Below are 27,906 nucleotides of genomic sequence, written 5' to 3' on the forward strand. Positions count from 1 at the left end.
GGCACAGGATTAAGACTGGCCAAACTAAGTGAACAACGAAAGCAAGGGTGGGGGGGCAGATCTTTGCCCCTACTTCGGAACCAGGAAGTGGAGCGCTCGCTCTTTTCCAGCCTCACGGACCAGAAATTTCCAGGGAGTGGCTGAGCAAGAGGCTCCTGAACTTCCTTTCGCATTTCAAATCGGAAATAGGTTTCCCGTGACACGGAAGCCCACCAGCACAACTGGGGAATTTCCTTCTCCCTAAACCGGACCAGACCGCAGAGGACCGGCGAGGACCAGTGAGGACCGGCGGGGACCGCAGAGGGCAGGGTCCTCCCCGCTCTTCCGGGGTTTCCTGCGCCAATCGGAACTGGGGCGGAGCCGCCAGAGCGCGCCCCTCGCGATTGGGCGGCGCTGCTGTCGCTCAGCGCTCCCGAACGGAAGGGGCCGGGCGCCGCTCACCGCGGGGTCCCGGAGCCTCCAGGCGGGTGGGAGGGGCGGGAGCGAAAGTTGCAGGTTTGGGATCCGGCGGCCGGGGCGATGGAGCTGGGTCCCGCCGCGTCCCCCGGGCCTTCCCGCTCCTTCAAGGAGGAGCTGCTCTGTGCCGTCTGCTACGACCCCTTCCGCGACGCCGTGACTCTGCGCTGCGGCCACAACTTCTGCCGCGGGTGCGTGACCCGCTGCTGGGAGGTGCAGGTGGCGCCCACCTGCCCAGTGTGCAAGGACCGCGCGGCCCTCGCAGACCTGCGCACCAACCACACCCTCAACAACCTGGTAGAGAAGCTGCTGCGTGAGGAAGCCGAGGGCGCGCGCTGGGCGGGCCACCGCTCCCCGCGCCTCTGCCGCCCGCACCGCGGCCAGTTCAGCCTCTTCTGCCTCGACGATAAGGAGCTGCTGTGCTGCTCGTGCCAGGCCGATCCCCGGCACCAGGGGCACCGCGTGCAGCCAGTGAAAGACACTGCCCACGACTTTCGGGTAAGAGCGGCAGCGTGCGGGAGGTGGCTGAGCGCGCACGTGGCGGCCGGGTCCGGACTGTAACTCAGCACCCCTGGCCCCTCGCGGCTCCCGCCACTGCAGCCTGCCAGAGCTGTGTGGCCAGGCCCCCGCCTGGTCCTGCGGCCAGGACCCCCAGCGCCCTGACTCGGCTAACCTACAGAGGGGTCGGCCCAGGGGGCCTGGGATGGGTGAAGAGGGATTGTAAACAGAAGTGTGGGAACTGAGGTTACACGATGCTCCCAAGACGGCCCCACCCACTTCTGAAGGGCTGAGGCCAGGGCACCCTCTTTGCCAGCAGGGTGTGGCACGGGCCCGGTTGAGAAGGACAGGTGTGGGTAACGCCCAAGAATCTTGGAGCTTGGCACACTCAAGTTTGGGTGTGGGAGTCCAAGACCTGGCCTTAAAGTCTCCCAAAAGGGGTCACATATTTCCCCGAGCTGGCCCTGTGTGTTGGGTAGGAGTGGAGAGGCTTTTGGCATTGGCTGGCTGGTTTATTCTGGATCTCAGCACCCCAATGCCTAGAGTTCCTGTGGCTGTAAATAAAGTGAATGGAAAATACACGGAGAATACTTTGGTATAAGAAGGAAAAGTGATCAGAAAATAAGGATTAGCCAACTTAGGAGTTCTCAGAATTTTTGACCTTAGCCCGTAGTAAGCTCATGTTTTGACCTTAGTCCCTATTTTTTCCGTTGTGATCCGGAACACCCTTATGTATTGTATCACTTGAAACAAAAGTTCTGTGAAAATGTCTGTTGTACTCTGGCATTTTCTGTTATTTTTTTTTTTATTTATGGTTTTATTTAAAATTTGCAGAGGGTGTGAAACACTAATTTATTTCCTCACCTACTAACACATGGGTCAGACCCACTGGTAGGAAGCTGAGTGTATTGAAAAGGAGGCACTGTGAGAACCCCTAATGCCTGGTCTCCAGACACTGTTTTTGTTTTGTTTGTCTTAAGACCTTTCTTAAGAAATACTGAAAGTTGGTTAGAATTTTATACACATTTAGACAGAGTTCAGGTGAAGGGGAATGTCTTCAGTATGCATGTTTGAATACTGCAGTAGCTTACCAAGGGGATAACCCTATAACTCCTGTTGCCTTATTTGTTTAACAGTGGTCCACAACAATGCTTTTCCCCATTCCCACTGGCAGAAGTGCCAGGTCCTGATGTGGGACAGCTAAAGTAAGTGCATTCTGGGGACTGGGGTCGAGGTAGGGGGGGGCACCATGGATCAGGTCATGACTCATCACCATGGGGCTGTCACAGGTACAGATCAGGAAGATGGGCAGGAGTCAAGGCCAGGAGCACTAAGGCAGAACCCCTAGGTCCGGGTTAATCCAGGATTCAAGATTAGTGAGTCAAGTGCCAGGAAGCACATAGGGTCTAGTGACAACTTCCTGTTCCTTCAGCAGATGCCTTGTACTGCTCGGTCCCAGGGGGACTGCAAGGCATGAGATAAACAGCAATTCATACCTTCCAGGAGCTTCAAGCAGAGACCCGAGGGATGAGGAGGTGTCAGCCAGGTGAAGAGAGCGAGGGAGGGTATTTCGGCCAGAGGCAGCAGCATACATAAGGGTCCAGAAGCTGGGAGGCCTGACTTTCTAGGCACTAAGAGACTTTCAGAAGAGTTAAAATAAGGTTGGGAATGCAGAAGAAGCCATGAGGCTTGAGGCTTGGCCTTTATCTTAAAGATGGTAGGGAGCAGTAGGAGGGTTTTACACAGAGGGATGATGCAGTCAGATTGATAAGCACCCAGGGCAATGTGGAGGTAGGGAGTCTAGTCCGGAAAGATCTGAGGAGAATGCAAGCCAAGTGTGCTCAGCCTGACGCAGGATGGAACTCATTCAGCGTGTTAGACAGCTGTGTATCAAGGACTTGTGTTGTGTTGTGTTCTGTTCTGGAACCCGTGAGGGGCGCTGAGGCCGCAAAGGTAAGACAGAGCCCTCACCCTGTGGCGCTCACAGCGTAGCAAGGGAAGTCAGACAGTAAATAGACAAGTTGTCGTGCTGGCTGACTGGGCGCGGAGCAGTGTGGGAGGGCCGGAGAGGTGAGAAGGGGCTGAAGGGGCAGCTGTCGTGTGCCGTGGGGAGCTCTGAAAGCTTTTAAATAGGGACTTTGTGGTGAGATGAGTGCTTAGAAAGATCACTTTGGCAACCATGTGAGGAATTCGACAAAAAGAGTAAATCATACCAGCCAACGCTTTTGGAGCACTTGCTGTGTGCCAGGGGATCTTGGCGTGTTTACACGTCAATAAATTTAATCCTCACAAAACCCCTGTGAGGTTGTGTATTAATTTCCTATCGCTGTTGTAATAAATTGCCACAAACATGGCAATTTAACACAGCACACATTATTTTCTCACAGTTCTGGAGGTCAGAAGTCCTAAAATAAAAGTGTTGGCAGGGCGACGTGCCTTTTGGAGACTAGGAGAGAATTTATTTCCTTGCCTTGTCCAGCTTTTGGAGGCCCCTTCCTCCGTCTTTAAAGCACATCATTCCAACTTCTGCTTCTGTTATCACATTGCCTTCTCTGACTCTACTAACTTCCTCTTTCTTATAAGGACCCTTTGATTACATTGAGCGCATCGAGACAAGCCAGGATAATCATCCATCTTAAAACCCATAATTTAATCACATCTATAAAGTCCTCTTTGTCATATAAATAATACATTCACAGCTTCTAAGTTCTAAGATATGGACATCTTTATTCAGCTTGCCACAGGTAGGTACTATTCTCCCCATTTTACAGACAGCGACACTGGGTCTCAGGTTAAGTAACTTGTCCAAAGTCACAGAGCAGGTCCTATATAGAGTTCACCTGGAACCTTGTTGGGCCCTTACTCTGGTCATGGACTTTGAGAGAAACTTCTTTGGTCCCCAGGTAATACTTTCCTGCTGGCCCTCTGTCCTGGGAGTTGTGAGGACAGCGGGTTATGTGTGGGTATTTAAGAGGTTTGAGTGTATTGGATGAGGCCCACTCTCCTACCGTGTGGGTCCCTACTATGTGCTAGGCACAGTATGTTCAGTAGAGGACAGAGGAGTCCTGACCCCTTGGCTTCTTGGAGCCAGATAGGCAAAATTTAATAATAATCGACTGACATTCCTGTGAGGGACAGTATAGGAAGTGACAGATGGCTGTAACAAGGAGCCTGCTCTTGTCCGGTGGGAGTGATTTCACAGAGACCTGAAGGCCTAGAAGGAGTTCGCTAAGTGAGGGGCAGCAAGCAGCAGTGGTGGGGCAGACAGAGGGCAGGGAAGCAGGAATCCAGGGACATCTGGACAAGGAAGGCAGGCGTCTGGAACAGATCCCAAGGGGCATCCAGGGCATGTTAGAGATCTGAGATTTTGTCCTAAGGACAGTGGGGCAAGAAGGGAAAGAACTGCTGAGCTATCCAGACATGCCGTAAGGGTTGAGACCAGAGTGCTGAAGTGCATGTTGGAGCTTGAAGGTATAGCCTCTAGCACTTGTTTCTCAAACTTGAACAACGCACCCATTCTTCTTAAAGGAAAAGCTGTTCCAGCACTGTGACTTAAAATATATTCCGTACATACAAACGCTAAGCTAGCGTAAATTCCTCTTGCTTATTGCACATATAGGCAGTAAAACAACAACAGTTTACAGGTTAAGCACAAAAGAAAATCAGTTCAATTCTAGTTGAAATATTCATCACCAGGCTTTATTTGGCTGAAACGAAAGCACTGCTCTGGGCGGCTGTGAGGCTTGTCTGACAATGCTTGGGATACTCCTTTACCTTCTTCTATGTGGTTCCTTGATTTGCCAGTCTAAATTTTCCTCTTTGCAGATCCGAAACTTTTCCTGGGATACAATTGGCCTTCATTTAGATCTAGCACATTCTTCACTCCTTCACAAATTAAGTGTACTTCCGTTCTATCGTTATTAGGCCAAGACAATGAAAGTAGTATAGTTTGGTGTCAAAGTAGTTGTTAACAAATACAAATGCTGGTACTGAAGTTGTAGGAACTGAAAGCGTGTGTCCACACTGTTTATAAGGCAACTTGGAAAAGGTTTACCTTAGGTTTGTTTGTTTGTTTTTTTAGGTTATTGAATGAAAACACTAATTGAAAACTCTTGTAGAAAACTTGCAGGTCCCCAAACACAGGCCCAGAGCCATGGGGTACTGTGAGGAGATGGTTCTATTTTACTGGGGAGAAAACAGAAACTTGGAGGAATGCAGCAGCTCCTGGCATTGGCAGGGAATGGCAAGGGTACGTCTAGGATTAGAACTCAGATTTCCCGACTCCCCGTCTGGCGTTTGCTCTGCCTTGCCTCATCAGGGCAAGCCTGCCCGAACTCCTGCCAAGTCCCAGGCCTCGAACTGCCTTGTCCAGACCCCTTTCTTACCCATCCCTTGGGACTCACATGAGAGTCATTCTCTGCCCTCCAGCCTCCTCCTGCACCAGCCCCAATCCATTCCCCTTCTGGGGTTCTTAGAATCAGTCTGGCCAAATCTTACCTAGGAATGTTCCATGTTTTCCTTAAGTCTCCCCTTTCCCCCCTTTTCCTAACTATGCATTCCCAGTTGGATCCCCCCTTATGGACCAGGTACTACCAGGTCCAAGTTAAATGGACATTTTACTGCCTGCTTGGTAAGGCATGTGCCCAGGGGTGGGGGCTTACTGAGCACTGCTTACTGAGGCTCCTGAGTTACCGGACCCCCACACTAGGCACTGTGGTGGACACCTGCTTCATGAGGAGGACTGAAACACCACGGGGAAAGGAAGAATGGGAGACTGGGTTGTGGTTGGATAAGAAAGGGATAATGGATGAGATGAAGTTGTCTTGGATGCATTTATGCTATCCTTTTAAGAAACCTGGAGAATGGCCAGTAGGACAGTTAAATTACCCACCACTAAGTGGCACCTAATAGTAGTGAGAGCCAACACAGGCCTGGTGTGCTCTTGGAAGCACCTTACATAGATTGGCTAGTGGGAACCTCTTAGCAATCCTGCGAGCTAGGCAGTCTCATCCCTCTTGCCCTCATGAGGAAACTGGTGCAGAGAAGAGAAGGAATTAGCTCAGAATCATCTGCTACAAAACAGAGGAGCAGGGATTTGAACTTGGGGGCCAGGTGCCAGAGCTCTTCGCTGCTGTGTCAGTCTGCCTGAAAACAAATGTTTGAATTAGATGGGAAAAAACGAGTACAGGCAAATGCCTAGAAACCCTGGTGATGGGCTAGGTAAGCATGGACAGACAACTGCAGTCTTAATTTTTACAGTGAAGTTTGAGAGTCTGCAGAAGCTTTCATGCCTTCATTTTTAAGGTGTGGAGCCTGACTGCCAGTGAGAGAGTGAGCTTTTGCCAAAGTTCTCACCGGTGGTTAGTGACAAAGACAAGGGTAAAAATCAGGTCTCTCGACTTTCAATCCAGGAGGCAGTGTGGTGTAGTGGAAAGAACATAGGTGTTCGATGGACTCCTTGACTGGGCAGGTAGGTAGTTGAGCATCCACTTTGTGCTGAGCCCTGGGGATATGCATGGATAGGACACTTTCTCCCCTTGCAGGGCAAGCGTCCTTTCCTTTCCTTCTGCGGAGGTTTATTGAGCACCATTGTGCTGGGCCAGAAGACGTGCCCTTTCTTGGAGCCTGCAGCCGTTCCAGGAGAGTGAAGCGATTGATTATCCAGGGTAGTAAGTGGGACGATAGAGGTGTATCTGGGAGCTATGAGAGCCCACAGGATGTACCTGAACTCTACTGGGGAGATCAGAATGGCTCTCTGGAGGAAGTGAAGGGAGCCTGAGCTGAGTCTTCAAGGGTACGTTGAGATAGTTGGGGGGTGCAGACAGGAATTAGTCAGAAGCAACAGTGTACACAGGGCCTTGGAAGACAGAAAACCTGGCTTGGACTGGACAGCCCTGGCTACAGACATGATTCTAGCCTTTGATAGGTACCTGAGGGATGCTTGACAATCTTGGGAAATAATATTTATTCTTTCTCTTACCTGTGCCCTTCCCATTTTGTTATACCACATAGCACCTCTGTTAATGGATGTTTGGGGCAAAACCATTTTGTGAAATCCTTAGAGTATTAAATATACTCTTGAAACTTGTTGCTTAAGGGATCAAATTGTAATTTTTATTTTATTTATTTATTTATTTATTTATTTTTAAAGATTTTATTTATTTGACAGAGAGAGACACAGTGAGAGAGGGAACACAAGCAGGGGGAGTGGGAGAGGGAGAAGCAGACTACCCTCCAAGCAGGGAGCCCGATGCGGGGCTCAAGCCCAGGATCATAGAACCAGGACCTGAGCTGAAGGCAGACGCTTAACGACTGAGCCACCCAGGCGTCCCTCAAATTGTAATTTTTAAATAAACGATGTAGACTGTATAATCACATTCTAAATTCTTTAGTGTAAATAAAAACTTCCTGTGTTTCATGTTTATAAATAAGTAATCCTGAGTGTCGTAATTTGAAACTAAAATCAGAGCTCATTTGCTGTTTTGGGCTTGGGGTCTGGGAGATGCTCCACACCTGTCATGGGCCATTTAGCTCCATCCAGGGCTGTGATGACCTGTATTCGTCCTGACCGGGCTTCATGGCAAAGCCCCCTCTAGTCAACCTGCAGCTTCTGCTCATTCAGCGTGCTCTTTGGGCTACATGCAGTCCCTGAATGGTCTGTCCATGATACAAGTATGTTTAGTGTTAAGATCAGAATATCTAAAGCAAACATGAAAAGTATATTGTTGAGATTCACATACTTTTCACGTGCGGTATTTCCTAGATTCACCACTAAATACGTGGAAAGGGAAAAAGTGGAATAAAACATGCATCGTAAATCCCAGAAAAGGGGAAGAGAAGGAAACACTGAACAAGTGGGACAAATAACACAGAACAAGGTGGTAGGTTTAAATGCAAATGCATCAGGTAATTACGTTAAATATTCCAGTTAAATGACAATTGTCAGATAGCTAAGAAAATAACCCAGTTCTGTGCCACTTAAATAGGATTATGACAATAGATGAGAAAAATCAATTTGTTGAAGTTCAGTATACTTTCGTGATTTAAAAAATTAGCAAACCAGGAAGGGAAGGAACTTCATTAATCTGAGTAAGGATTATCTACTGAAAAACTTAGAGTGGATACCATATTTAATGGTGAAATATTGAAAATTTTCTCATTGGGATCAAGAAAAAGGAATGCACATTATGACCAGTTGTATTCAGTTTTGTGCTGGAGATCCTAGCTGATAAAGTAAATCAGGAATCGTAAGTAAAAGGTATAAGATTAGGAAAGAGGGAAACTACACTGGCATGATGTGCAGATAATACGATTGCATATATCTGCATAGAAATTTCTGTTGCAGAGAAAATAAAAAGATGCTACAGATAAATTATGAATATAAATTAGTTTAGAAGAATACTGGTTGCAAAATCAACATTAAAATCAATCGTATCTCTGTGTATCAGCAAATATAAAAAAACATTTAAAATAGTATAAAAATTAGGTATCTAACAATAAATGCAACTGCAGAAATCTGGCAGGGAAAAATACATAATTTCACTGAGAGACATCAAAGACTAAGTGGCAAAATATACCATGTTCATAGATTAGAAGACTCATTATTTAAAGATGTCAGTAAACTGATCTGTACAGTCAGTACTATGCTAATCAAAATTCCAACATGATATTTTGTGGAATTTGGCAAGCTGATTCCAATATTTGTATGAAAACTCAGAGCCGGGCTCCTGGGTGGCTCAGTTAGATGGGATGAGTCCCGCATCAGGCTCCCTGCTCAGTGGGGAGCCTGCTTCTCTCTCTGCCTGCCCCTTCCCCTGCTTGTGCGCACGTGCGCTCTCTCTCTCTCTCTAATAAATAAATAAAATCCTGAAAAAAAGAAAACTCAGAGAGCCAAAGATTGCCAAACAATCTTAGGAGACATTTAGCTCTTGATATTTTACAGCTTTCAAAATTAAGGCTGTGTAATGTTGGCAGAAGACAGACAGGTGGGCCAGGGGAACAGACTAGAGAACTGGAAACATCTGTGTTTGATGTGTGGTAGAGGTGGCCTGTACATCAGTGGGGAATGCTAGTACTCTTAAATAATGGTTCTGAGGCAGCGAGTTCCCGGGTCACACCATTCACAGGATAAACTCCAGGTTATCCACATTGGACCTAAATGAAGGAAAGCCGTAAAGCTGAGAACAAAATATAGATTATCTTTGTGACCCCAAGATATGGAGGGTTTTTTATTTTAGCAGTTTGGGAAGGGAGGAGGTATTTTTAAAACAAAACCAAGGAGCCCTAATTCTAAAGGAAAGACTGATAAATTTGACCATATTGAAATTAAGAAATATATAATAGAATATTATATATTCTATTCTATTACATATACTATATATAATAGAACATACTTATTACGCATCTACCCCATGAAAAGACATATATTGCACATCTATAATAAATTCCTACAAACCAGTAGAAAAGTGGCAGGCAACTCCATTGAAAAATGGTCAAAAGGTTTGAACAGGTATTTAAAGATAAAAGATCCAAATGGTTAAGAAACATTTTTCATTAACATCACTTGTGTGGTATAAACTGGTACACCTGCTTTGGAAAACAGCTTGACATGATCTACTAAAGTTGAAGATTCACTTATTTGTGGCCTATTTCTGCCTCCAGGGATATTTTGCACAGAGACAAGTGTCCATGTGCGCCAGGAGATGTATATAAGAAGGTTCATGCTATTTGTATTACTTGAAGATTGTAAATGAGCCAACTGTCCATGAACACCAGAATGGGTAAATGATTGTGGTGTGTTCATACAGGGGAATACAATGCAACAATGAATGATAAACTTAACATACAATAATGTGTTTGAATCCTACAAACCTTAATGTCAGGGTAAAGGAAACAAGACACAAAATGTGTACAGAATGGCTCCATTAATATAAAGTTCAAAAGCAGGCAAAACTAAAGTATATTATTTAGATTAGGGATGCGTATATAGGTGATAGAACTATGAAGAAAAGCAGGGAAATGCTGTACAAATTAGGATCTTTGTTTCCTCCGATAGGAAGAAGGGGATAAGATTGAAAAGGGGGCACATCCTGGGTGTGAGTAAGAGGTGTTCCATTTATAACTACTTAAGGCACATTTATGTCTTATGCCAAAGCAAATTAATTGCCAACAATAAGAGATTGAAAGGTAAAAAACAACTCATTAAACTTGAGAGAAATTGAAGGGATTTCATTGAGGAAGGAACGCTCTTGGTAAGTGACAAGAAAAGGCCAACACTTCTAAAGTTTTCATTTTATAGGCTTTAAAAATTTTGAGGTATAATTTATATACAATAAGATGCATAGATCTTAACTGTTGAGTCTGAAGAGTTCTGAGTGTTACACACACCGTATACTTGCCTCATCAAAGGAACTAATAGAACATTTCTGTCATCTTGGAGAGCTCCCTTCTTCCCAGCCAGTCCACCAGGAGGCAGCCACCTTCTGATTTCTGTCACCTTATTAGTGCTGCCGGTTCTTGAGCTTCACGTAAATGGAATGATACCATATATGCTCTTTTGTATCTGGCTTCTTTGTGGCAAAATTTATATATGTACTTATTTATATATGTATATTACATCCATGTAAATTTTATGTGTATGCATATATACATATATAAATATGAAAACACATATACAAATATGTGTGTATATATATTTATATATATAAACTTTTATAAATTCATATACACACACACACACACGTATATACACAAACTTGCCCATGTACTGTGTGTCAGTAGTTCCTTTTGTATTGCTAAGTAGTTTTCCATTATATGAATATACCATAATTTAGCCATTTCTCGATGGACATTTGGTTGGTTTTCCAGTTTGGGAATAGCCATTAGTTTTTAAAATGTGTTGTTTAGTTTGACATTTATGGGAGGAAATTCATTAACATGCTAGGTTATTGAAGGAATTGGGCAAAGTATTGACAGACTTATAAACTTACTCTAGAACTAAAGAAAGCTGACAACAAGTTTAGGAATAAGATGACACTTTCAGAAACATAAATGGCAGGCAGACAAACAGTACTCGTTTTCTGAATGAGATAGGGTGTGTAGCGTGGCTAAGAACATGGCCTTTATTGTTGGATACAAATCCTGGCTCTGCTAAAGTCTAACTATAATTTTGGCAAGTTGCTCAGCTCCTCTGGGCCTTATTTTCTCCTCTGTGTAAGAGGAGTGTAGTGCCTGCCTCACAAGAATGTAAGAATTAAGTAGCATGATCTCTGTTAGGTGCTTAATTTAGTGCATGATGCCATAGCGCATGTGCCGTAGTAACTGCTTGTTACTAATAGAATCATTAGTGGATCTCATCAACTCACACCTCAGAGAAGGGTCATTTCGGGATTGGTCTTTGCTGAATGACACCAGAACTCTTCCAAGTGCTTCAAGAGTTTGGGAAAGGACAGGGACTATCCCCCCCCTCCCATCCTCATCCGCCTGTAACTCCGTAGCTGTCAAGTTTGAAGGCAGAGGGCTGGGCTGCGTTGTTGTGGGGCCCGCACACCCCTGGGTAACATGTGTGGGCAGTTGCTTCACTCCTGTCATCCACGCTTATCACAGAATTGTTTTGAACTTTATTATATGACTTTGTAACAAAACATCTTCTGCCACAGAACATTAGGATGGTATTTCACTGGCCTTGTGGGATATTCATACTGATTTGATTTTGCTATTGAGGAGGCATCTTAGAGATGTTATACTACAGAAAACAAAAAGATCTGTTACCTATTCTCAAGAAGATCATAAAAGTGGCCAAAATGAATAGAAAAGAAGAAACCTGCAGAAAATGAAATCATTTTCTGGAGTACAGCTGTTAAAAGAATGGGCTGTGGGGCAGGACAGACAGCCTAGTTATTGCTGCATAACAAATTACCTCCAAAAACTGGTTTAAAACAAGCAGTATCTATTACTTCGTGGTTTCTGTGGGTCAGGAATCTGGGCATGACTTAGCTGGGTATGTCTGCTTCAGATCTCTCCCCATGCTGTGGTCTCATCTGAAAGTTCAAGTAGGCCAAGGTTGCCATTCGAGCTCCCTCACTTGTGTGGCCCCTGGTGGGATTACAGTCCTCATGGGCTGCCGGTTGGAGGCCATCTTTACTTCCTAGCTCCGTGGGCCACTCCATAGGCTGCATCACAACGTGGCAGGTGGCTTCCATCCAGCTGAGCAAACAATGGACGGCGAGAAAGGATGTGCACAGGCTTTTAGTCACCTCATCTCAGAGGCGATATCCCTTTGCTTTGGCCACATTCTGCTGGTTAGAAGCAAGTCATCAGGTCCAGCCCATGGGGAGCAGATTCTACCAGGGCATGAGTCCCCAGAGGTGGGGACCACTGGGGCCATTTTAGAGGCCCCCTCCTTCAGTCTGCCCTCTGTTCCCCAATGGTTCCTGTCCCCCTAGCATGCAGAATACACTCACCCCCTCCCAAGATCCCCAAATGTCTTATCCCATTACAGCATCCGCTTCTGAATCTCATCATCTGAATCAGGTCCAGGTGGGGATGAGGCTTTTGAGGACAGATCTGTATTATGTATTGCTGCATAACAAATCAGCCCCAAACTTGGAATCTTAGAGCAGTAGACTTTCCTATCTCACAGGAGGGAGGGATCACCAGGGGCGGCCATCTTAGAGGCTGCCTACCTCCACTGTCTAGGTTCACATCCTTGTGCTGCCACACACTAGCTGTGTGCTCTTGGGCGAGTCACTTCCCTTTTGTGTGCTTTTGGCTTTTTTTCTTTTTTAATTTATAAAATGAGTCTAATCCTATTAACTTACCTCATCACCTAAGTGACATAATTTGTAAAGTAATGAACACATTCCCTGGCAAATAGTAAATGCTCAATAAATGCTAGTCATTTATAATTAATGCCACTAGAATTGTTACTATTTTTCCAAAGAAAAACTTGGTATGCTTTCTCAGAATGAGGAGAGAAAAGGATAAAAATGGAGAGAAATGGATAGTCCTTGAATACAAAAGGTAGGAATCCAACCTCAAACTGGTAATGGTTCTTCAAGGAGTCCAAGGAGATCAGAGTTAATAATGGTTAAGTTTAAAAAAACAAGACTACTAAACAGAAAGTATTTGATTGAAGTAGTGATTAAAGTATTTTGCATGGCCCATGCACTATTGGAATACTGCAATAAGGTGGGGATGTGGGGAGACATGTAGTTTAGATAAGGCCCTATAGGATTAACTGGATCACCTGTAATCAGACCTTTTCATTACTGACTGCAGGCCAGTCCAGTTTAGAACGTCCTCAAGAGAGCCTGTGAGCACATTGTCTATAGAGTGGCAACAGCTCAGGGGTTCATGGACAGCCTGGACCAGCTGTAGGCCTGAGTGGGGTGCCCTTCTCTGCTGGACTGTGACCAGCTTGAGAGGGAACGGGTCATTTACTCCTCGGCTCTGTCTCCCCATCTGTACCAGGTATAAAACAAAGGGGCCGGCTAGAAGGTGTCTGAGAGAGTTTTATGCTAAAACCTAGATTCAAGGTCAGGGCTGTGCCGTGCAGCGTGTGGACAGATGGGTTGAGTAAATGTGGCTGAGCTGAGCCCCTCCCCCCCGCCCCCAAGTGGGACTCCAGTTGTGAATAGAGTATGTCTTGCCCCTGCCTGGCCTCCAGCCCTAATGTTCCTCCTCCTCGTTCCTCATGGCAGGCCAAGTGCAGGAACATGGAGCACGCGCTGCGGGAGAAAGCCAAGGCCTTCTGGGCCATGAGGCGATCCTACGAGGCCATTGCCAAGCACAATCAGGTGAGTGCTCCGGCTGGGTGGGGAGATTAGGGATACCTGGGTCAGTGGGGGAATTGGCGGGGGGAGAGGCGAGGGTGGGCCCGCCCTGACTGTGGGTGTTGACCCAGAATCAGCTTTCCTTAACCCTGAGGGTCCAGCATAGTCACGTCCCAGGTTGCTGGTTGTGGCGACACTGCTGTGGTCTCTCTAAATAGCTGGGCGTGGCCATGCCAGCAGCTGTGGGAGGGGCGTGAAAAGTTACCTGTGCCATCTGCACTGTGGTTTCAGACTAGCTTGAACACGTGCTGCACTTAACCATCTACCCAGCTGCTCAAGCCACTGATGACCTGGGGCTCTTTAGTTATTCCTCTTTTCCCTTTTCCTCCTCGGGTCCACTCCACCAGCAGTCCTGGCCTCTCTAATGGAAAATACATCTTGTCCACCTGACGCTCTGTTTCCCCCACCACCCACCATCTTGGCCCTGTCTCCATTGTTTCTCACCTGGTCTCCTACTTGGGCCCCAAGCTTCCACTCTTTTTTTTTTTTTTAAGATTTTATTTATTGATTCATGAGAGAGAGAGGCAGAGGGAGAAGCAGGCTCCCTGCTCTGCAGGGAGCTGCCATGCAGGGATCATGACCTGAGCTGAAGGCAGATGCTTAACTGACTGAGCCACCCAGGTGCCCCCCAGCTTCCACTCTTGTTCTGCAATTCATCTCCACAGAGTGGACTGATCTTTTCGAAAAATACCTGGACTGCATCACTCCTTTGCCTAAAACTGTCGAGTGGCTTCATTACCCTCACTTTTTATTACAAAAAGTCTTTCTCATTCCAAGATGAGAACTATTTCTCTGCTTTTTCTTTGAGTGCATTTATGGTTTTGTTTTAACTTTTTTTTTTAATGTTAAAAATTTATTTGAGAGAGAGAGAATCAGAGAATGAGTGAGAAAGCATGAGTGGGGAGAAGGAGAGGGAGAAGCAGGCTCCCCGCTGAGCAAGAAGCCCGATGTGGCACTCGATCCCAGGACCCTGGGATCCTGACCTGAGCCGAAGGCACGTGCTTAACTGACTGAGCCACCCAGGTGCCCCTGTTCTAACTTTTTAAAAGTTTTTTGTAGTTATGATTAGGGGTACGCATATTGTGAATGATTCAGCTTTAAAATAAGTGCTTTCTACTCCTCTTTTGTAAGCCTCTGGATCAGAGAGACTTGAAGTCCTAAGATGGGAAGGCAGATAATTTTTAAAAGTCGTTATTTGCAATAGTTCATTTCTGTCATTTAGGATTTCCCTTGCTATGGTATACCCAACCAAGATACAGAATATTGTGTGTTGAGGAAGATACAGATGACAGGTTTCATTGATAAGCAGATTTGATTTGATTTTCTTACTTTATCAAGACAGCCTCATGCTGTGTGACTTTAAACTTACAAATTTGTGCTAATAAACCTGCATCTGTATTTTACCTGTTGGGGTTCCACCCACGGTTTCTGTTGAAATTTCGAGCTCCTTTGCTAGAAACCTGAGAGTCCCGAGGCCAGGTGATGCCTGAGAAGTTCCCTCTGGGCCTGAGCCCCGTGGCCCCATTCTGCTCTGTGCTGTAGGTGGAGGCTGCCTGGCTGGAAGGGCGAATCCGGCAGGAGTTCGACAAACTTCGCGAGTTCCTGCGAGTGGAGGAGCAAGCCATCCTGGACACCATGGCCGAGGAGGCGAGGCAGAAGCAGCGTCTGGTGGAGGAGAAGATGAAGCGGCTGGCGGAAGACACCGAAGCCCTGGCCCATGAGATTGAGCGGCTACAGGTGGAGATGAAGGAGGATGATGTTTCTTTTCTCATGGTGAGGGGCTCGCCGTCTGGCTTCAGGGACAGGGAGCGGGTGTCTGGGAGCCAGTGGGGAGCAAGAGACTGGCAGGTGCTGGGTGGGGGTGCTGGGCCGGAGGAGCCCCCGGAGGAGCCCCCGGAGGAGGTCCCCTGCTTGTCAGGAAGCCAAGGGGATTTTCAGCAGAGTAGGGTTCCTGAGGGCTTTCTCACTTCTCTCTGCCTCTCTCCTTTCCTTGTCTCTCTCCCTGCGTCTCTTGTACTCTTGCTCTCTCTCTTTTCGTTTCTTCTCTTTCTACTCCTTAATACAGCAGAATACCTTTTGAACAAGGTAGAAAAGTTGCAAAGGTAGTGTTGGGTGCCCCGTAGACCCCTCCTCTGAGGTCCTCCCATTGTTAACACTTTATATCACCTCGTGGCGCATTTGTCCGTAGAAACCTGACCTTGGTGCATTGTAATTAACTAAACTCCAGACTTATTTGGAGTCCACCATTTTTTGCATTAATATCCTCCTGCTCCAGGATCCAGTCCGGGGACCTACTTCGCATTTAATTGTCCTGTGCCCCAGTCTCTGCTGCTCTGTGACTGTCTTATTCTTTTTGTTTTTCATGACCCGAGGAGTGCCAGATAGCCTGCAGAGTGTCATCCCATTCTGGGTTAGCCTGATGTTTTTTCCGTAGTTAGACAGGGTTTGTAGGATTTTACAAAGAAGACACAATGGAATATTCTAAAATTATATAATTATTTTAATTTTTAAATTTAAATATGTTTTGGTGTTCTCTATTGCTTTCTTAAAAGGATGACTCTGTTCTCTCTTTTAAAAATATATGTTTTGTTCATTTTCTTTATTTCTTTTTATGTTTCTCATCCCCCCCTTAGACTTCTCCGCCCTGCCCCATGATTCTTAGGGAGACGTGTCTGTAACTGGAAAGCTAGTTTGGAAATCAGTCAGGATAGCGAGCTATCTTCTCTACTTAGAGAACAGCCGAACTCTCTGGACAGGGGAGGCTTTGTAGAGTGGATTGAGAAGGGACAGGTAGATCCTCCATTCAGGCCAGGTGTCACATCCTGGCTAGGGACTCTTGTGGGTTTTCTGCCTCACACAAAGCTTTGAACCCTGGTATCTCCTGTCTCCAAAATGCCCCTGATGATAAAATCATTTGGTGGGTTCTAAAAGCTGGAATCCTTGCTGTTTCTATTCAGGAAATTGGGAGTGGCCAGGACCCATTGTGCTTTCAGGGATGCTTTTGTGACTTTTTTTATATATATATAATAGCTTTATTGAGATGTAATTCATATACTGCATAATTCATTTATTTAAAACGTACAAGCCAGTGGTTTTTACTCTATTCACAGAATTCTGCAGCCATCACCACAATCAACTGTAGCACGTTTTGTCTCCAGAAACATACCCTTTAGCTGTCGCCCTCCTCTGCTCCCCCTCCCCACCCCCACCATCAGCCCTCAGCAAACGCTAATCTCCTTTCTGCCTCTAAGGATTTGCCTTGTCTGGACACTTCCATAAATGATTTCCATAAATGGAATCCTATCAGATGCAGCCTTTTGTGACTGGCTCCTTTCACTCAGCATGTTTTGAAACTATATCCTGTCGCAGCATGTATCAGGACATGGCTGAATAATATTCCATTGTAGGGATATACTACATTTTATGTATCCATTCATCAATTGATGGGCGTTTCGGTTGTTTCCATTTCTGAGCTGTTATGAATCACACCGCTATAAACATTCATGTGCAAGTTTTTGTGTAGACGTACTTTTTCCTTTCTCTTAAGTATGTGTCTAAGGAGATTTACTGAATCATATGGTAATTAGTAAGTTTAACTGAGGAACTGCTGCACTGTTTTCCAAGCGACTGCGCAGAGTTTATATTCCCATGAGCAGTGTATGAGGACTAATTTCTCCACATCCTTGCCAACACGGGCCTTTTTACTTTCCTTTTTTTTTTTAATGGACATTGCAGGGCTGTGAAATGGTATCTCATTGTGGTTTTAATTTGCATTTCTTCACCTAATGCTGTTGAGCATCTTTTCAGGGACTTGTTGGCCATCTGTATATCTTCAGGGAACTGTGTGTTCCAGCCCTGTGTCCATTTTTTAAATTGGGTTGCTTGTCTTTTTCTTGTTGAATAATAAGGGTTTTTATATATTCTACATACTAGACCTTTATCAGGTATGTGATTTATAAATAGTTTCTCCCATTCTGTGGGTTATTTGTTCGCTTTTTGGGTAACTTCATTTGAAGTACAGAAGCTTTTCACTGTGATGGATTCTAGTTTATCTGTGTTTTATTTCCTGTTTGTGCTTTTAGTGTCATATCTAAGAAACCATAGCCTAATCAAGGTCACGAGGTCACGAGTTTTATAGGCTTAGCTCCACATTTAAGGCTTTGAGTTAATTTTTAAAATTTTTGTATATGGTGCAAGGTGAGAATCCAGGTTCATTCTTTTGCATGTGGATGCCCAGTTGTCTCAGCACCGGGGACACTCCTTCTCCATCGAATGGCCTTGGCACCCTGTGGAAAACCGAGTGACAGCAAATAGGAGGCTTTACTTCTTGACTTGCAGTGCCCACTGAGCTATGTCTGTCCTTATGTTAGTGCCACACCGTCTTGACCACTGTTGCTTTAATACTCTTTGCCATTGGGAAATGTGAGCCACCAACTTTGTTCTTGTCCAAGATTGTTTTGGCTATTCTGGGTCCCTTGAATTTCCATGTGGATTTTAGGATCAGCTTGTCAGTGTCTGCAAAGAAGCCAGCTGGAATTTTTGATGGGAATTTTATTGAATCTGTAGATCTGTTTGGGGAGTATTGCCATCTTAACAATTATTAAGTCCTCTGATCCATGAACATAGGATGTAGGACTCCTTTTGAGGTCAGAAACTTAACGGTTTTTTTTCTTCCCTGTGTTTATGTCTCTGTTTTTTTTTTTTTTTTTCTCTTTTAGAAACACAAAAGCCGAAAACGCCGGTAAGTTGTCAAGGCTGGTGGAGGGGAGGGGAAAAGCAGGCAGAAATACAGGGGGTGCCCACTGCAGTGGCTCCAGGACCAGGCAGGTAATGAAGCCAGCTGGGTGGAACCCAGAGGTAGTGGTGGGGACTGGCCAGGTGGAGAGAGCCCTCTTTCAAGTCATCCCACTTCAATTGGCAGTGGTGAGGTGTTGTTTTCCTGAGTGTGGAAAATGACCATCCACTGTGCGGGGAGAGAATGCGTCATCCTGCACACGGCTTGATTTCCCAGCGGGTCCTCCCAACATTTAGGCTTGTCTCTTGGTTAGCCTCCCTCTCTGAGAGAGGCTGGTTTGTGTTGATGGCTTTTGGGTTCACAGTGATGAACTATATATTCCAGTCCAAGCTGCACAAAGATGGAAGAGAATGCTTAGGGAAGTAGTGAGTTTCCTGTCACTGGAGGTGTTCAAGCAAACTGATAACTTCAGACATTGGGACTAGAGGACCCTTAAAGTCCCTTCTGCCTCAGACATCCCATGAGCAGATATATACGTATGACTTCTGCCCACAAGGATGGGACCTATGTCTGAGAACCTCCTGTTTATATTTTTCCCAGCTGGGGAAGGTTGACCCTGCATACTGAATCCTGAGGAGCTGTGAGCAGCCTAGGTGGCTATTGGCTCCTGTCCCATCAGAGCCCATCCCAGCTTTGTCTTGGGTAGGGTGGCCAGGAGTGAGTCCTGTTGCCTGTTTCCCGCTGACCCAGTTAGGCCCAGGATGCCTGGCTCTTGCCCTGCCTACCCGGCCCAATTCTCTTTTTCCAGCCTCTTCTGCACCATGGAGCCAGAACCGGTCCAGCCCGGCATGCTCATCGACATCTGCAAATATCTGGACTCCCTGCAGTACCACGTCTGGCGGAAGATGGTCACATCTGTTGAATCTGGTGTGTGGGGGCGCGGCCAGGGGTTACAGGCAGGGGAGGCGCTTCATGTGAGGCGGAGAACCAGCCAGACTCATTTCTTTCAGCTTCCCACCCTGTAGGGCCTTCTCCAGCCCCTTTCAGACAGGTCCTTGGTGCCCTCTCCACCCACTGCCCCACCGCTCAAAGCTCTCCTGGCAGAACCCCTTCCTCTTTGGGTCCTGACCCTCGGCCACCTCTGCAGAAAGAGGAACCGGCTGCCCTCTCTTTTCAGAACGGTATTGTATAGGTGATGAAAGGACTGAGTGTTTGTGTCCCCTTATATTATATGTTGAAGCCCTAACCTCCGATGTGATGGCATTTGGAGGTGGGGCCTTTGGGAGGTGATTGGGTTACATGAGGTCATGAGTATGGAGCCCCATGATGGGATTAGTGCCTTGATAAGGAGAGGCACCAGAGAGCTGGCTTCCTGTCCCTCTCTCCCCCCCTGTGAGGACACAGCAAGAAGGTGGCCATCTGTGAGCAAGGAAGAGGGTGTCACCAAAACGCAACCACGCTGTGCTCCAGTCTCAGACTTTGGTCTCCAAAACTATGAGAAAGACGGTTCTGTTGTTTAAGCCACTCAGTCTGTGGTATTTTTGTGTACAACCCAAGCTGACAGTGACATCATGATTTTATAGAGAGAGCTGTCAGTGACCCAGAGGAATGTTACATGTTTCTCTCCATCATATGGGAGTTGTGTGAGCATCCAGGGTCCCTGCTTCTATTGGTTTCCTGTGGCTGCCGTAACAAAGGACTGCACATTGGATGCCTTCAAATGACCGATTTACTTGCTCACGGTCCCAGAGGCTAGACGTCCAAAATGAAGGTGTCAGCAGGGCCATGCTCCCTCTGAATCCTATAGGGAGAGCCTTCTTTGCCACTTGCTGGCTTCTGGCGTTTCCCGGCTGTCTTTGGCTGCCGGCTGTAGCCCTGTGATCTCGGCCCCTGTCGCCACCTGGCCTTCTCCCCTCATGTGTGTCTGTGTCTCTTCTCCTTTGTTTGCTAAGGACAACAATCATATTGGGTTAAGGTCCCACTCAACTCCTGTCTGATATCATCTTAATCACGTCTGCCGTGACCCCGTTCCCAAATAAGCGTGCCTTCCAAGGCACTGACAGTTAGGACTTGAGCATCCTTTTTGGTGGGGCACGATTCAACCTGTAGCATGGCCCCTCGGGCCCCGACGGCTCCCTCCGGGCGCTGCGGCCAGGTGGGACGCAGTGGGTCGCTTTGGGGGGATGGCAGGCACCACTGGCATGGCAGAAGGGTGGCACATGAGGTTTGCTGATTTCCCCCCACCTCCCGCCTCTGCTCTCAGTGCCCTTCAGCTTTGATCCCAACACCGCGGCCGGCTGGCTCTCTGTGTCCGATGACCTCACCAGCGTCACCAACCACGGCTACCGAGTGCAGGTGGAGAACCCGGAGCGCTTCTCCTCGGCGCCCTGCCTGCTGGGCTCCCGCGTCTTCTCTCAGGGCTCCCACACCTGGGAGGTGGACCTGGGGGGGCTGCCGAGCTGGCGGGTGGGTGTGGTGCGGCTGCGCCAGGACGCCGGCGCCGAGGGCCACTCGCACAGCTGCTACCATGACACCCGCTCTGGCTTCTGGTACGTGTGCCGCACGCAGGGGGTGGACGGGGACCACTGCGTGACCTCAGACCCGGCCACGTCACCTCTGGTCCCGGCTATCCCTCGCCGCCTGCGCGTGGAGCTGGAGTGTGAGGAAGGCGAGCTGTCCTTCTACGACGCTGAGAGCCACTGCCACCTCTACACCTTCCACGCCCACTTCGGGGAGGTGCGGCCCTACTTCTACTTGGGGGGTGCGCGGGGGGATGGGCCCCCCGAGCCTTTGCGCATCTGCCCCCTGCGCATCACTGTCAAGGAGGAGCTGGATGGCTAAGGCCAGCCCGGAGCCTGCCCTGCGCCGCCTGGGACTTGGGTCATGGTCCTGCTTCCTTTGTGTCCCTCTTCTCCAAGCCGTGCTCACCTCAGTACCTCTGAGCCGTCCGCCTCCTTGCCAGGGTCTGCCTGCTGACCAGTCCTGCCCTCTTCCTGTGGCTCCAGGCCCCACGCCACCTCCTTCGTTTCTGAAGTCATCCAGGGGACACCTCACCCCCCGAGTCCTGGCCCCTGGATGTGAGTTTTCTAACTCCGAATTCCAGGATGTCAGGGGATGACGTTTGCTTCTAGAGGAGTGGGCCCGTTTTAGTATGTGGGTTTTCTTATCTGGGTATGGTGAGGCTGCAATGGGAAAGAGTTGGTTATTTACAGTTCCCAAGAGGAGGGCGCCACCACGTGGGCTGGGGGAGCCACCAGGGAAGCACCAGGCCCCTTAGGAAGCAGAGGGAGTTGAGGAAGCACCAGGCAGGAGACTTTGTTGTGGTTTTAGTGACAGAACAGGCTTGGTGGCTCTGTCTGGGTATATGGGTTTGGGATCTGCTGGTTGGAATAATTTTGGTGGACTCTGGGGCAGAGGGGCTGCCCCCAGTTGTCGGGGATGACCAAGGCCGGGGGGGGGGGGGGGGGGGGGGGGGGGGGGGGGGGGGGGGGGGGGGGGGGGCGGGGAGGGGGCGGCCGATGATCAGGAGGGAAACAGTGGCCCAGCATGTTAGAGCCCTGTGAGAGGTAAAGGAAGTGGTTGAGAGTTTAGTCCAATAGCTCTGGATTGGTTGGTTTGCATATGAAAGGCGTGCACCCAGGGGAGTTGATTGCTTTCTCTGGGAATTGGCTAGCCCTGGGAGGAGGGCCCCCCCCCCCCCCCCCCCCCCCCCCCCCGTGGTCAGAGTATCAAGAATACAGAAAATAAGAAAATGTAATTCATACAGTGCCGCTGCTATGGCTTTGGGGCAGGACCCAGGCCCACGTTTGTCCCTTTATACCAGTAGTTTAAAACTGCCCCACAGAACCCCCTCTCGTCCCCCCAGGGCAGAGGCAAGCCTGCTCGTCAGGTCAGCTCTGATTTATCTATTTACACTCTTTGGACTGTGGCAAACACGATTTTAAAAACCACAGTTTAGACCCGTGCCTGCTGTGGGCCTCAATTCCCTCATCTGTAAATGAGGTAGGAGGAGTGGAAAATTATGTCGTGTGGTTACTGTGAAGGAAACAGTTCTGATTCATTCTTACAAAGTCATGAGGAAGGAAGGAAAGAGGGGTCCTTTTCAGTGAGGAGGTAGGAAGGGAGGATGCGGTCAGGGTGCGGGGGTCCTGGAGGGAGAAGGGCGGGAGCTACCTCGCTTGGCCTTTGCTGGCCTCAGCCTGCTCCTTCTCGCTCTCTTGCTCCCTGTGTTTTCATCCTGATTTTGTCTGCCTCTGCCCTGCCGTGCCTACGGACCTGTACCTCCACCTTTTCTTCCTCGCACCTGCCTAAAGAGTGTTTTTAATTGTCAGCTCTCCTGTCCCAGGAAACAGCACGGTGAAAGGAAATACTGGCCTGTAGGGGTGGTGGTGGTCTCATCAGGAGCATGTTCCCAACCGAGAACTCAGATTCTTTCTCCTGCCCGTGCCCCCGGTAAACAGAAAAGGACATTTAAATGGAAAGGACGATTCAAAACCATGAAGTGGTTATAAACGTGATATGTACAATTGGTGGGGGGCACAGGGAAGGATGCGGTAGGAGATGCTACTGGGTGAAGGGGACCAGGTTGGAAGGTTGGCAGACTGGCATGTGCACGTCCCATCTGAAGGCAGTCAGGCTCAGGGAGCTCAAGGCACTTTGGCGGCCAACACATCTGAGACCAGTGTGCATTCTCTAAAGTATTAATCTAGCCCATCGAATAGAATCTCTAGGATAATCTTGACCTGGAATTATTTTGTTAGTTATAGTAAACTTTTAAAAATGTTTGTTATTTCCAACTTAGATATTGGAAAGGGGTTTTTGAATAGGATAATTTGGATAGCCTGGACCTCTTTTTTTTTTTTTTTTAAATAAAAATGATATTTGAGCTAAAACCCACTTTTTCTTTTGACATTTTCCTTTTGGTGTTCTTGTGAGCAAAAGTTCATCCATGTTGTAGCATGTATGTGACCTTATTCCCTTTTATGATCAGGTAATATGCCATTCTTCAGCTAGTGAACATTTACATTGTTTCCATTTTTGGCCTTTACAAATAATGTGTGGACATATGTTTTGTGTGGACGTATGTTTTCCATGCTCTTGGGTTATCTGTCTACCTAGGAGTGGGTTTGGTGGTGCATGCGTGAACTCTCTTTAACCTTTTGAGGAACTGCTAGGCTATTTTTCAATGGAGCTGTGCCATTTTGTATAATCCTCAGAGGCGCACAGGGGTTCTGTCGGTCCGTATCCTTGTCAACACTTGTTATTGTCTGTCTTTTAACTTAGCCATCCTATTGGGGGTGAAGTGATACCTCATTTTGGTTTTGATTTACATTTCCCTGATGACTGATGATACTGAGCATCTTTTCATGTGCTTGTTCGCCATTTTTGTATTTTCCTAGGAGAACTGTCTTTAGATCCTTTGCCTATTTTTGACTGGGTTACTTGTCTTTGTATCATTGAATTATAAGAGTTCTTTATACATTCGGAATACAGGTCCCTTATCAGATACATGATCTACAAATTTTTTCTCCCTTTCTGTGGGTTGTCTTCACTTTCTTGCTGATGCCCTTTGAAACACAGAAGCTTTTAACTTTGATGATGTCCAGTCTTACTTTTCCTCATTACTTGTACATCCTAGAAATCTCCCTTTCAACACTGCCCTTAAGCCCAGGTACCCCAATTTTTGGATTTTGGCACAGGCATGGGGCAGGTCACTTGTCGACAGAGAGCCCTAGTGCACAGGTTTCTTCTTCTTTTGAACCCTCTCCCACCCTTGCCTTCTACTCTTGCTCATCCCCATGTTAGTTTCCTCCTCAGTACTACATTCAGGCTGAAGGCTGCAGTCCACTGGGCAGCCTCCCCTTCTCTGGCTCCTCCTACCTTCAGTTCATCCCATGTGTTGATGCCAGAAGCATCAGTCTCACCTCACCCAGGTGACCCCGCTCCTACCTGCCCCAGTATGTTTCTCCAGGGTGCAATTTGGAGTTCATTACCCAGCTCCGCTTCTGTTACCTGGAGTTCCTGACCCCCCCCTCCCGTTCCCCCCCCTCCCCCGCGCCACCACACACATGCAACTTCCATCAGCCCAGGCTTCTCGTGACATCTTCAGCCCCCTGCCTGGCTTCACACAGCTGGCTGGGTTGGTTGGTTGGTTGGTTGGTTGGTTGGTTGGTTGGTTGGTTGGTTGGTTAGTTGGTTGGTTTTTCAGCTGGCCATTTTAATTGGATTGTCCTGGCATCTGTTATACTGCCAATTCTGGTTACACTGGCCCCACCACATACATGCTCTATCTTCCCGGGCACACTCTTTACTTTCCTGAGCTCTTGTCCTCATCTGTAAAAATGGGGATCATGCCCACCTCATAAAGGTCTGATAGAGCACGCCTGCGCGTGCTGTTGCACAGCGAGCACTTGGGGATGGCAGCCGCTGGAAGCATGCTTGCCAACACCAAAGGAGATAACCTAAGATACCCTCATTGATCTCCCTGGCTTCCTGTTCCTGTCATGTCGACCACCAGTTATTTTTAGGTCACAATGTTATTTTTAGTCACCTGGGCCCTCTCCTTCGTTGCTTCCTTATGCTAGTGGAGGATGACATTTCCCTCAATACAGTTTCATCATCTGTGTGTTGATCAAATAGTGCAAGTCTCTCATGACCCCCGTGGTTTGTGGAGTGGCCGTGCCAGGGTCCTCAGCACATGTGCCATCCTGGGCTTCTCCTAGCTCCCCAGAGTGATGCCTGAGAGCCCTCTGCAGCAGCTCCCGCCCCCTCTGCCTACCTTCTCCCCGCAGACTCCCAACCTTCCCGAGCCCCTGCGGACTTGTACGCCTCTGGGAGTGCTTCCTGTTGTTTCCTCGGGCCGCAGGGCCTGTTGCCCTCCTTCATTTGCCTTCGGTTGTCCTGGGCTCGGTGCTACCTTCCAAGGTCTGCCCAGGGCTTCCCTGGCTGCCACCACATGTTGGCGTAACCAGGATTATTGTATTTAGACACTGGAGTTCAGGGAAGCTGTCCCTGAAAGCTCCACATCTTTGGTAAGGAGAAAGCCTGGTACCTGAAATCTAGGCTCCTGGATACAGGTACCCACCAAATGATTTCTCAGCTATCGGAACCTTTTGAACCACGGCGCTCTCATCTAAAATGAGGATTAGAGGATTAGGTTACCTACCTCAGACTGTCGTGGAGATCAAATGAGGTTTTTTTTGTTTTTTTTTTTTTTGGTACAAATGCGATATATCCTAAACATAGGACAGCCCTAATAAATGTTGGCCAGTCTTTCAGGAAATGGGAGATTCTGAATGTTGACATAATGATGCACATTAATAAATCCCAAAGGAAATTGAGAAATACAAGTTCTCGATCTTGGGAGTGCTCAAATTTCATGAGATTTTTTAACAAGGATCTATATACATACAGGATATAGGCTTATGAAAAATTTCAGCACCGTGGGAAAATGGTTATATCATAGTGACCGAGAAAAATAGGGTTCAGAGTTATACATACAGACATGCAACACACACAAAAAGACCGGCAGGATCTTGTCTATAATTTGTGTGTATTGTTTGAGTAGATAATCCATTTACATGGCTGTAAATTTCAAAGGTACATAGAACAGTCTCCCGCTTCTGCCCACATACTCAGCTCCCCTCCTGTGGACAATCCATATTACCATTAAAAGAAAAATCCTTCCAGAGATATTTAATGCATAGCACATATTCTGTTCATGAGTATATTCTGGTTCTCCCAATACAATGTCACTTAGGAGCGTATACTCCAGATCGGTATCCCTAAGCAACCCAACCAAGAGGAGAATACCCCAAATAAAGGATGTTGTTATTTTCCTGTCGTCAAGGGGGAGATAATGCCATGGATGTTTTCATGTTTTCAGCCTAACTGGTGGATTTAGCTTTTCCCTTGTGTTTAAATATTTCACGCTAGGGGCGCCTGGGTGGCTCAGTCGTTAAGCGTCTGCCTTCAGCTCAGGTCATAGTCCCAGGGTCCTGGGATTGAGCCCTGCATCGGGCTCCCTGCTCAGCGGGAAGCCTGCTTCTCCCTCTCCCATTCCCCCTGCTTGTATTCCCTCTCTTGCTATCTCTCTGTCAAAGAAATAAAATCCTTAAAAAACTAAATAAAATAAATATTTCACGCTAGGTTTTAAAACAGGGAACACTGGAATTTAGTTGCTCCTGACATTAGAAGATAAACCTGAGACCTCAACACCGGTTTTTAAAATTTCAATCCTCAGAAAGGTCTCTAGGGACCTAAATAGCCTAGTGGTTACCAGGTTGGGATGTGGGATTGGACAACCTGGTTCAAAGTCTTACCATCCACTGTGTGACCTTGGGACAGTTACTTGACTTCTCAGTGCCTTAGCGTCATCATGTGAAAAATGGATATAAAATACCTCAAGGGCGTCAGATGAGCTCAGTCGGTAGAGCGGGTGACTCTTGATCCCGAGGTTGTGAGTTTGAGCCCCACATTGGGTGTAGCAATCGCTTAAAAACATCTTTGTAAAAAAAAGATACCTTAAGACAAATGGAAATAATAAGCCACCTCATAAGGTGGTTATGGGACTACAGAAGCAAATGTGTAAAACGCTTAGGATAGGTCTGGCATGTACTCCGAGGTTGAGAGTTTACTGTTGTTTTCACCTGGTTCTGTTACGAAATAACTGTGAGACTTAAGAGAAAACCGTTCAACTTGTCTTCTGTAAAAAGGGAAACTGGGTCACTTGCATAATTGTTTCAAGGCCTTTTCCGATTCTAACGTCCTGTGATGCACGATCTGTGTCACTAGCTGAAGCCTAGTGTCCTGCACGTGGTAGAAACTGCTGCTGCAGGTGAAGTATTTAAGGACCCGGGTGTGACACCAGGAGCTCTGCCTACGTTTTGAGTCTGGAAAAAGGACTAGAGTCATAATGTTTGCAGTGTAACCAAGGTTATTACAGAGGGGGGCAGGTCTTGAAAAATTACTGCTACAAACAGTAATCAGTCACGCACAATAAAACTATTGTCCCGTTCCAGAGATGGCTCGTGTTGCTTGTATGTGCGCGATTAAAGACGATGTCGAGGTAACCGCCTCACATCCACGGTGAGTGTGGTCTTCGTGGCGGCAGAGCTGTTTGGATCGGGCACAAGATGACCTACCGATCGTGGTGGGGAGTGTAGCATCTGCCTTCAGGTGCTCCGAAAATGCAGCTTCTCACACTGGCCCGTGCCGCCCTTTCCTTCCTCCCGCGGCTGGAGGACTGGGCAAGATGGTTTCAGGGATCAGCGATCGGATCGTTAAAGCCCGATGCCCCCAGGGCAGAGGGGAGCTTCCCGACTCTGGGCGCTCTTTGTCCTTGTTCATGGGTGTCACTTGGGTGGGTTCGTTTTGCTAGGGAAC

The 27,906-nt window shown here is 47.4% G+C and overlaps 1 protein-coding gene across 1 annotated transcript; it reads left to right on the forward strand.

The window, feature by feature from the left end:
- On the forward strand, window positions 1-27,538 carry TRIM35 (tripartite motif containing 35). The gene is made up of 6 exons (XM_027599355.2): window positions 1-954; window positions 13,656-13,751; window positions 15,330-15,560; window positions 18,506-18,528; window positions 19,331-19,449; window positions 20,786-27,538. The coding sequence occupies exons 1-6, from the start codon at window positions 520-522 to the stop codon at window positions 21,361-21,363; spliced, it is 1,482 nt and encodes a 493-aa protein (XP_027455156.1). The 5' UTR covers window positions 1-519; the 3' UTR covers window positions 21,364-27,538.
- The last annotated feature ends 368 nt before the right edge of the window (window positions 27,539-27,906 follow it).

Source organism: Zalophus californianus, chromosome 2 (genome assembly GCF_009762305.2).
Source record: "Zalophus californianus isolate mZalCal1 chromosome 2, mZalCal1.pri.v2, whole genome shotgun sequence".
Lineage (NCBI taxonomy): Eukaryota > Metazoa > Chordata > Mammalia > Carnivora > Otariidae > Zalophus > Zalophus californianus.